The sequence below is a fragment of the Patella vulgata genome, chromosome 2 (genome assembly GCF_932274485.2).
Source record: "Patella vulgata chromosome 2, xgPatVulg1.2, whole genome shotgun sequence".
NCBI classification, from domain to species: Eukaryota; Metazoa; Mollusca; class Gastropoda; family Patellidae; genus Patella; species Patella vulgata.
Genome location: NC_065880.2, coordinates 92,996,326 through 93,007,355, shown reverse-complemented (window position 1 = coordinate 93,007,355; position 11,030 = coordinate 92,996,326). Strand labels below are relative to the sequence as shown.

Genomic DNA, 11,030 nt, shown 5'->3' with positions numbered 1-11,030 from the left:
ATATATATACACAAAGTAGGCCATTTCGGGACTAACATATAGCTGGCCTGTACTTGGGGACCACGATGTTGCGCAGGCGACATCTATTAACGGCCTTCTAGCGTTAGCCCACTTATATGATATCAGCTTACTTTCCAGACCATTTCATACGGGCATGGGGGGTTTGATGGCCGAATGGTTAGCACGTGCGCGCTGTACCATAAGGTCTGTCATTGAGTCAACTGGCGTGGTTTCGATTCCCCGGTTGTACGTGACGGGGATTGGGGTCGCCTGTCCAACCTCATGGGTTTTATCCGGGTCCCCGATTTGCTCCTACGCGCAAGCGAATTATTGAAATAAAATTGAACCATGTGTTAATCCCGAAATGACTTAGTTTTGTGTCGAGTGGACGTTACCCCCCCCCCCCCCCTCTCTCTCATACGGTCATAAAAGATCGGGAATTACAGACATAACTATGACGACAAATGTTGACACAGAACCTTGATAATAAGGCGTATTTTTAGCCAGCTTAGTCTACGTCACTAACATCTACGTCACTATCAGTTGTCTTGGTGACAAAGGCTATGCCGACACAAATGAATGTGGCGTACCCCATCATTATAAGTACGACAATAACCAAAGATGAGAAGAAAGCTCGACATATATAAGTGAACACTCCCTTATTTTCAAAGATAATGTTTTGATAAATACAAAAGCTACGCAGTGTATATACACACAGATGTAATTAATTTAAATATTGACCTAATATAAATGTTGATATACAATAACACAGATATCATAATTCGTTGGTAAATATATTTTAAAATATTTTACAAATACACAACTATTATTACACTTCCATGCAAACGTATCATTTTCATAAATGATTAATTGCCGGAAGTGACGTATGAAGATCATCTAGCCTTAAGTAATATACAAATACACAGTTGTTTATACACGTTCAAGCAAAAACTTTTTTTTCGGACTGTGTGGGTCTTTGCTGTAAAGAAAACCATTCCATACAAACACATTTTCAATAATACAGTTTCAAAGCGGACAAGCCGGAAGTGCCGTATGTGGATCATCTAACTTAAATCGCCCCACCCACTATTGTCTCCACTTTGACTATATATCAGGGATCGGGTAATTGTTTTCGATAACAACAAGATCGGTATTTAACACCCGCCGTGGTATATAGGAATATAACATGGCTGCTGTTAGATATTTACCACCGTGGTATATAGGAATATAACATGGCTGTTGGTAGATATTTACCACCGTGGTATATAGACATATAACATGGTTGTTGTTAGATATTTACCGCCGTGGTATATAGGAATATACCATGACTTGTTAGATATTTACCACCGTGGTATATAGGAATATAACATGGCTGTTGGTAGATATTTACCACCTTGGTATATAGGCAGATAACATGACTGTGATCTGACGACTGTTGTGCTATATTAGATAACAAATCTTATCTCTCAACCCTCCGTGTTTCGAGATAAGAGTTGATGCTATTAACTTCAACGTAGCACATGCGGGAGCGATTCGCACCCGGCATTTGTAAACAAAATTGACAATAGTTTTCATTAAAACAACGATTGATTATTGTTATTTATAATATTTCTGCCACATCCAACTACAATTAAGCATATAATCCTACCTGAAACGGGTACAAATCGTCGTTTTTAAAATCGAGGCGTTAAGCCATTACTAAGACCGCCATCTTTTTAAACGATACGCTGTCATTATAAGGCTTTTATAACAGTCAATCGAAAGGGCAATCTAAAGCACTGTAACTATGAATGGATTTCGATGGCGGTGAATGTCAGACAAAAACAACGCTTCATTAATTTAAACGTGAATATTTGGAGTTAGACGACAATTAGACCACTACATTGGCCTCTGTAAGTTTAATTAATCACAATAGCATAAACTTATCTTATTTTAAAGATGTTACCTGCATTAATAAAGAAATTGAGTTTGCCACTTGGAACTAAAGACATCCAATCGTAGCTAAAAACAAACACATCAGTATATCTCAACGTTTTTAGCTACGTTCTCGTAGCTAGTGCTATATAGGAATATAATATAATATTGATCTGCTAGTTTAAACATAATAATTATTGTTGGAACGTATTACATACTAGTAGTGATCTTCAGACAAATAATACTCGCTGCGGTATATAGAAATCTTATATAATCGTGTTAGGTTATTTACTTAAGTAAATAAATACATGATGTAAAAACATTACATAATAATGGTACAGTATTTACTTGAAGTAAATAAACCTCGAATGTTATAGGAATATTATATAATCGTTATAATGTTATTTACTCGGTGTAGGAATATTGTATTATAGTGTTCTGTTATCTAAGTCAATAACACTTTCCGTGGTATAGGAATATTACATAATAGTGCTTTGTTATTTAAGTAAATGTACGCGTTTTTGCGCCGTTTCCTCGCTGTTTCCTCGCGCATTTTCGCCAGTCGAATGGATACGGCCCCCATTATATTTGCATTAGACCAACTTCCTCTCTGGTGGATTATTTTTTTATGGTCAAACCAAATAAATAGAATATATACAAACATATTTTTAAATAATCAACTACATCTAAAATCCGGAAGTGACGTATGTGTATCATTTGGTCTTGATACCCCCAGCTTAGATCGTCCTTGCTTCGATTACAACGAATATAGACGTGGATTATGTATATATTTTGAATTTTTGTTTTGATTCACTATATCATAATGCATTCAACTTTCTTCCAGCTGTATATTAATGATTAAAATCCGGAAGTAACGTATGTAGGTCATTTGGTCTTACTCTCCTCAACTCTAGATTGTCTTTGCCTCGATTACAACGACCCATTGTCTTTGCCCAATCTAATTAAATACACATCTATATTTCGTTTCGTTTTTTTATACTTTCGATGGCCTACACTACATAAAGATCTGACCGGTTGTCACGTCAGAGGTCATACGAGCGACAAGTGAGCCTATGATAACAACTCTTCCAGATCCTAGTGTAGTAAAGACAAGTAAAACGAAATTTTGAACTATAAAAACGAAACGAAATAGGATCTGTGTTTTAATCAGATTGGTCTTTGCCTTGATTGCAACGAATATTAGCATGGATTATGTATGGATAATATTATGTATGGATAATATTATATTTGAAATATTGCCCTTAATTCACCAGCATTCAGCTTTGATGGAAGTATTTTATTATTCGTCGTAGCCAATAAAAAAAAAACCAAACACATTTCTACATAATTCACGCTTCTTTTGTCGTTGTAATCGAGAGGAAAACAAATTGGGCTAGTTTCATATAATTAACTCGATTTCTGTTTGAAATGTCAAATAATACATTTAAAGCCAGGGAAAACCCATATATTAGGTAGATTTAACTCTTAACATCTTTAAACAACAATTTATTGAAGTGTTACTTTGATTATAAATAATCCTCGTAATATCGCTGAGCTGAGACCGGATTGGTTCTGTACATGGATTCAAGGTTGCCAAAATCATTGTTAATATCTACGCTTTGTGAAATGAAAATGAAATGAAATGGGTTTAACATCTTAGTGTTATGTTCCGACCGGGCTTATGAAGATGGGCATACGCCATACCGTGTGCTATGAGGGACTATGGCCTACTCTTATATCGAATTTCAACTACCAAGGGATCTTTTACGAGCATGCCAATGTATACGCGGGGCCTCAGTTTTTCGTCCCATCCGAACAACTAGACAGCTGTCATGGCCAGGCCCGTCTATAGGCTCTGTGATAAGGACATCCTGATTTCGTGATCCCTATACGATAGTCATCTTTAATACCTGAAATATTGACTATGGCTAGATTCGCAAGGATGCAGCGTATCAATGACTCATACAACAATGGTGGTGGCAGCATCCGGTAGAGGGTGGGTTCCCTCAGGACATTTTCAGAAGTTCCCGGAGTATGATCTGAATAGGGAACACAATCTACATAAATACAGCTGAGCATCGACCGGAAATAACGAGATAGAGAAATGATGTTTAACGTCCACTCGACACAAGCTAGGTCATTTCGGGACTAAATTTTATTTCAATAATTTGCTTGCGCGTGGGGGTCATTATCAGTGGAAAAAAACCAAGAGGACCCGGAGAAAAACCACGAGGTCGGACAGGCGATCCTACTCCTTGTAACATTCAAGCGGGGGTTCGATTCAAAATCACGCCACTTGACTCAATGAAACACGTGTTAGTCCCGAAATGACCTAGATTGTGTCGAGATGACTTTCAACCCTATTTCTCTTTCTCTAAAAATAAGATTTAATGGACTCCAATGAAACACGTGTTAGTCTCGAAATGACCTAGTTTGTGTCGAGTGGACGTTAAAGCCCAATTCTCTTTCTCTAAAAATAAGATTTAATGGACTCCAATGAAACACGTGTTAGTCTCGAAATGACCTAGTTTGTGTCGAGTGGACGTTAAAGCCCAATTCTCTTTCTCTAAAAATAAGATTTAACGGACTCCAATGTGACATAGTCATACGTATATAAATGATACAAGAGTTGTCTTCCGGAAAAATTGGGGCCGACTTTATTTGCCTACCCATAGGCATTATCACGAATTTGACATTTTGAATTTCCGAAATAACCTGATGCTTGACATCCTTACATTACAAAGTGGTTCAATTCTTTATGACATATTCAATCCACCCTCCGTATGGCGGCTTGCAAGAAATTTATTATGAAAGAAGTGACATGCACTCAAACAGATGTCAAAAACATCATTTTGGTGGGAAAGAAGTTTTTATGTTAGTCGAAACAGGCAGTGGCAAGTCGTTATGCTACCAAGCGTATTGGTAGATAAAAATAGCACAATCATAAAGGGCAGATAATTTGAATACGTGTCTCCCCATGGATGAACTCAGAGGTAAAGTGGAGTAGAACGGATTGAGACCACTGCGGTGCCGAGGATGTATTCAACCCGGAATGGGAGTTCTGGTTGGTGGGTGGGTGGTTGGCTGGGAGGACTATATATTATGCGGAATTTAATGTAGCTGTGGGAATGATCAAATGCATTTGTTGACGAGTAACACATCAATTGTTTCTTCGCGTTTCATGCGAGTAAAATAAAAACAATCTCATTAATCTTTGCCAAATTACCTAATTTGTAATATCAGCAAGTCAAAGTTTGTGTTTCACATTTTATATATATCCATTTGTGATTTTTATCGGGGGGGGGGGGGGGGTGACCGAAAGGTTAGCAGGTGCGCGCTGTATCATAAGGTATTTCCGTGAGTCATCTCACGTGGTTTCGATTCCCCGGTTGTACGTGAGAAGGAGTAGGATCGCTGTCAAACCTCGTGGGTTTTCTCCGGGTCCTCCGGCCCCCTCCCCATGCTAAAGACCCCTACGCACAAGCGAATTATTGAAATAAAATTGAAACATGTATTAGTCCCGAAAATGACCCATCTCTCTCTCTCTCTCTCTCTCTCTTTCTCTCTCATTTTTTATAGATCTGTTTCTGATTCGCAGTTTAGACCAATTGGTCTAGAGAGGTTGAAGGCATTCATATATTTTATAGATCAATCGAGAATGGTTTCAGTTTTTATATTTAATGAGTATAATATTTATCTAAAGGTTAAAGATACATTATGTAAGATTTAGAAAAATAGAGCTGGTCGTTCGTGCTATAATAGTTTAAAGATAGATAATGAAAAATGGGCATTGAAAATTTCATTAAAATTACTTTATTCTGAGTGAAGTTATGGGTGTTGGGAGATGTAGCGCAGATTGTTTATTATCGTAGCTAAGCCACTTGTTAATCGAGACTTAAATGGCGATCGTATTTAGTCTGTTTAAATCCCCGCCATCCGATGGCTTAGAGTGTTGGTTATAAACCTGTCATGTGAATAAATGTCTAAATAATAATTTGAATACGATTTGAAGACCAAATTAATGAAAACCTGCAATAGGCCGATTTATCTCTTACATGACGTATCTTTAATAAGTAAACAAGGCAAGGTGCAATATATACAACTGTGGTTGTAAACAGATAGTAGACTAGATCTAGAGTTATCTCCCGGTCACGTGTTTTCACACTTCGCCACTATGGGTTGTTCATGCACATGGTCACCGCAATGATGTGTTTTAACAGGCCATTGCGAACATGTTTTTTCCAAACTTCACAGCGAAAATATCTACTCAGATGTCAAAGCGAAAATGTATTTTGTTAAATGTCACAATTACATGTAAGTATATCACATTATAATCCCAATAAGACGGCCATTTAAATCATTCACACTGTATCACAAATTAGAAATATTTCCACAATTAAAAGCTAACTCCCAACAACCAATGTCAAGCAGAAGCACCAAGCAAGAGAACTCCAGAAAACAAAACACACTGACAATTTTTACAACTCTACATACCGAATGAGAGTAGTCCGAATGAGCAAGTAATCAGGAAATGACACAATCAGGCTCGTGCTTATTTACACCGCGTCGGTTGTTTCGCTTCATTTTTGGCTTGCTACTTCGTCGGATTAAACTACGGCTTCGGTTAAATTTCTTGGCATCGCTGTCCCATTCGTCAGCTTTCTCCGTCTCGGTCTCGTCGAGCGAATTAGTGCTCATGCGCCTACCGAGCAAAGGATCAAGATGACGAATACCACCACGTGACTGCTCATATATAGTCTTAAATATATCCGTTACAGATTCGTCTTCCTTTGCTGAAACTTCCAGAAACCCTCCACAAAAACCATCCGTGTAAATCCAATTTAAGGCGTCAAATTTCTCTACCTGTCGATCATTCTCTAAATCGACTTTATTTCCAACAATCACGCATGGTAACTCCTGATAATTCGATCTCTCTTCCTTAATCTGTTGCCAGAACCTTTTCATTTCTTCAAACGATTCCTGACTATTGATAGCATAGACCAGAACAAAGCCATGTGCTGTTGTTATTGACAGCTTTCTCATGGCGGGAAATACCATCGTACCAGCTGTATCTAAGAAGTCTACTTTTACTGTGTTGCCATTGACATCAAAGTCACGTGTAAATAGATCCTCTACTGTTTCTTTATATTCTGATGTGAATGTACCCAATAAAAACCGCTTTAATATCGCACTTTTCCCGACATTCCCTGCCCCAAGTAGCACAACTCTATTCCTATGTTCCACGTCCGCCATATTGGATTACTGTTGTTGCTATGGATATCGTGATATAAATCAGGTCATCGTACACATCACTGGATCATCTCCTGAAAAACATAAAATCAATCTGATAAATATTTTGAAATTTAATTAATCCATTTCCGATTCAGAGAGAAAACATACTCTTGTCATACTCGTATCTTTGTGAATACTGAACGGACTTGAACCTTTTCATGAAGAGACCCCACGTTCAAAATCTTGTCAAAAACCCTCAAATGACAAATCAGAGACTTGATAAAATGTTTGAAGACGGTATTTTTAAATCTGGGGATCTTTACTCAGATTATTCTAATGATTAGACGAGCTCTAATTGGTTTTCATCATTATGGACTGGTGCTTTGAATTTTCAATATTAAAGAAAATACCCGAAGCGAATTTCTTTGTGATCATTGTACCGTCGTCTAATTATCAATCCGCTATATTGAACCACAAAGCAGATCGAGTCGGTTAAATGCTATTTAATTTATATGCCAATGAGGAAAATTAATTTAGATAATTAAAAGCATAAAATAACTCCGGTAGGCGACTGATTATATTTCTTCCTGTAATACTCGGATTATACAACGTCACCGAGCTGAACTTTTAGTACATGTAGAGCGATAACATTTAACGAAATGTCCCGTCGGGTGCTACTGCGGGGCTATTTGTTCGATAAGGGCAACAGGGAAGTTCCTGGGGTCGATCACGGTGTTTAGCGGAGAGAATTTCCCGCGGATTTTACAGACTTATTTTCTCTTTTTATACGTATCAAAAACACAAGGGGGTGGGGGGTAACGCCCACTCGACAAAAACTGGGTCATTTCGGGACTAACATATGACTTAATTTTCATTCAATAATTCGCTTGCGCGTAGGGGTCTATAGCAGTGGGAGGAAACCGGAGGACCCGGGAAAACCCACGAGGTTGAACATGCGACTCTATTCCTTGTCACGTATAACGGGGATTCGAAACCACGCCAGTTGACTTAATGACAGGCCTTATGATACAGCGCGCACTTGCTAACCATTCAGCCATCCAAACCCCCCTGTCAGTCATGAAAAGGAATTTAACTTCCTTCTGTTCTGCTCAGCTTGGGCTAATGAAACTGCTAAAGTGTTTATGCCCCTTATGCAAATTAATAGTGCACGTACAATATCCCACTTGAATTCGAAACATAGGGTAAACAGCAGCCCCCCTATCCGTTAAAAATATTCCTCAAAATTCAATTTCATTTCGACTATACAAATTTATTTGATTGTATAAAGGTATGATATTTGCAATGACCAGGTAATATCAAATCACAAGTGGGTTACCAATACAGGTAGTGTTTACCTTATTTGGCACTTGTCTAATTAATATATAGACGCAGGGCACAATTCTCCACTATGATTCTTTTTACCTGATAAAAACTAGATAATCCTAGTCTAATCCTCTTCCTGTTGGATAATAAACAGTATTCAACAGAATTGTCTCATGTGCATTTTCAGTTCGATTATAAAACGACATTGTGACAATTTAATAAATATTTGATCGTACGATTGCATATTAGAGGGAATGCCAGCTGTGGTTGTATTTTTATATAATTATTATGTTACTAAAAACTGGTTATCGACATAAAATCCATGTAATACTGTTGTAAAATACAATCTGACTTGTAATATATATCCTGCATAAGTTTTATTATTCAACACCTGCTACACTGTTTTCTTCACACCTTTCGGTTTAAACAATGCGCCTGCTTTATTTTACTGTTTCGACATCACAAAACTCGATGATGTCAATTTATTGTGTGTCATATACCTTTTACACCAGTTGAATTATTTAACACTCAGTTAAATTGGGTTATTCACACTAAGCGATATAAACATTACTTTTCTCGTATTTACCAAATTAACTGGTGGACTCTAGGATTCCATCTTCCGAAGCTAGCGATATCACATCGGTAGAAGCGGACGTAAAATACAACTATCTCACACACACTTTTCTCTTATTTACCACTTTAATAATCACAAAACTCGTTCATTTCTATTTTGGGGGTTGGATGACCGAATGGTTAGCACGTGAGCTCTGTATCATAAGGTCTTTCATTGAGTCAACTGGCGTGGTTTCGATTCCCCGGTTGTACGTGACAAGGAGTAGGGTCGCTTGTCCAACCTCGCGTGTTTTCTACGATCCCTACGAGCAAGCGAATTATTGAAATAAAATTGAACCATATGTTAGTTCCGAAATGACCTAGTTTGTGTCGCGTGGATGTTAAACCCCATGTCTCTCTCTCTCTCTCTCTCTCTCTCTCTCTCTCTCACGAATCATGGCTATACGGAAGAAGTGTTGCTCTGTACGATTGAACCATATGTTAGTTCCGAAATGACCTAGTTTGTGTCGGGTGGACGTTAAACCCCATCTCTCTCTCTCTCTCTCTCTCTCTCTCTCTCTCTCTCTCTCTCTCTCTCAATTTATTGTGTGTCAAATCCGCTTTGCACTTTTTGTAAATCTTGATTTAAATAATTAAATACAAATATTTCTGAAAAGGTAAAATCGATAAATGTTTATCTAGACAATTCTTGTATTTTCCATCGAGTTGTATTACATGCCAATTAACTTTTTTTTGCATTCATCAAACTTGAGAAATTACAATACACAGGGTTAGAAATGTTTTTTTTTAAATTTTACAATACAAAGAGTTAAAAAAAATCTAACAATTATAAACAGCTCATTTATAATTGGCAATTATTTACTAATCTTTCGACTAAAATCTCCCTAGCTCTGATCCAGTGTCGCTTGTCAGTGGTGGTGCATGTCAGGTTGTCAAGGAAATTATGTCTAGTCGCTATAACCTATTCCATTTAAAAAATCAACGTTTCCTTAAATGGTTTATTTCCCATTAAGGGGATTGGATGGACGAATGGTTAGCTCGTGTGCGTTGAATAATAAGGTATGTCATTGAGTCAGCTGGCGTCGTTTCGATTTCCCGGTTGGACGTGACAAGGAGTAGGGTCGCCTGTCCAACCTCGTAGTTTTACTCCGTTTCTTCGGTTTCCTCCTACAGCTAAAGACCCCTACGCGCAAGCGAATCATTGAAATAAAATTGAACCATATGTTAGTCCTGAAATGACCTAGTTTGTGTCGAGTGGACGTTAAACCCCATCTGCGAAGTTGCAATCAGGATCATCATTGAAACGTTATCGAGCAATGACGTAAGTATCCTCAATGACGTAAGTATCCTCAATGACGTAAGAATCCTCAATGACGTAAGTATCCTCAATGCAGTGGTTCTCAACATTTTTTTGCCAACCGCACACCTTGGAACACATGAGAAAATAGCGGCACACCTGGCTATATATATATATATATATATATGCAAATTATTTGAATTTTGCAAACTAAAAACATGGTAAGTGAGACGGAATACAACCGTAGACTAGTCATAGACATATAGAATGACTCAAACTAAATACAGAAAAACACAACTATGAACTCATCAGTGAATACTCAATTGGGATCACGTAGTTTTTTCACATTTTCTTAGTGTGCCGTTCAAAATTTCGCGGCACAATTAAGAAGATCTCGCGACACACCTGTGTGCCACGGCAAACTGGTTGAGAATCACTGCCCCATTGGAACGTTGTAGTTAATATACCTAGTGAATGTCATCCATAAAGCAATCTGTTATTATAAATCGCTTTCAATAAATGTCCTTTAAATATATATGTATATAATTATGGAAGACCAAACAAATGAAGAAATAAGAAATAAGGACTATGAATTAAAAACTACGAACAGTGAATACAGAGCTGTTTGGTCTTCTATATACAATGTCACATCATATTTTATCATTACTGGATAACAGAGAGAGAGAGAGAG

General features: G+C 37.6%; 1 protein-coding gene across 3 annotated transcripts in view; it reads right to left on the bottom strand.

Annotated features, from left to right (window-relative positions):
- Window positions 1–5,213: 5,213 nt before the first annotated feature.
- Window positions 5,214–11,030, bottom strand: part of LOC126810137 (ras-related protein Rap-2a) — a 95,970-nt gene continuing 90,153 nt past the window's right edge. For all 3 annotated transcript variants that reach the window (XM_050535130.2, XM_050535129.1, XM_050535127.1), the window contains exon 2: window positions 5,214–7,238. In XM_050535130.2, coding sequence (XP_050391087.1) covers window positions 6,439–7,167 — 729 coding nt within the window. In that variant the 5' untranslated portion in view covers window positions 7,168–7,238 and the 3' untranslated portion in view covers window positions 5,214–6,438. The remainder of the gene's footprint in view (window positions 7,239–11,030) is intronic.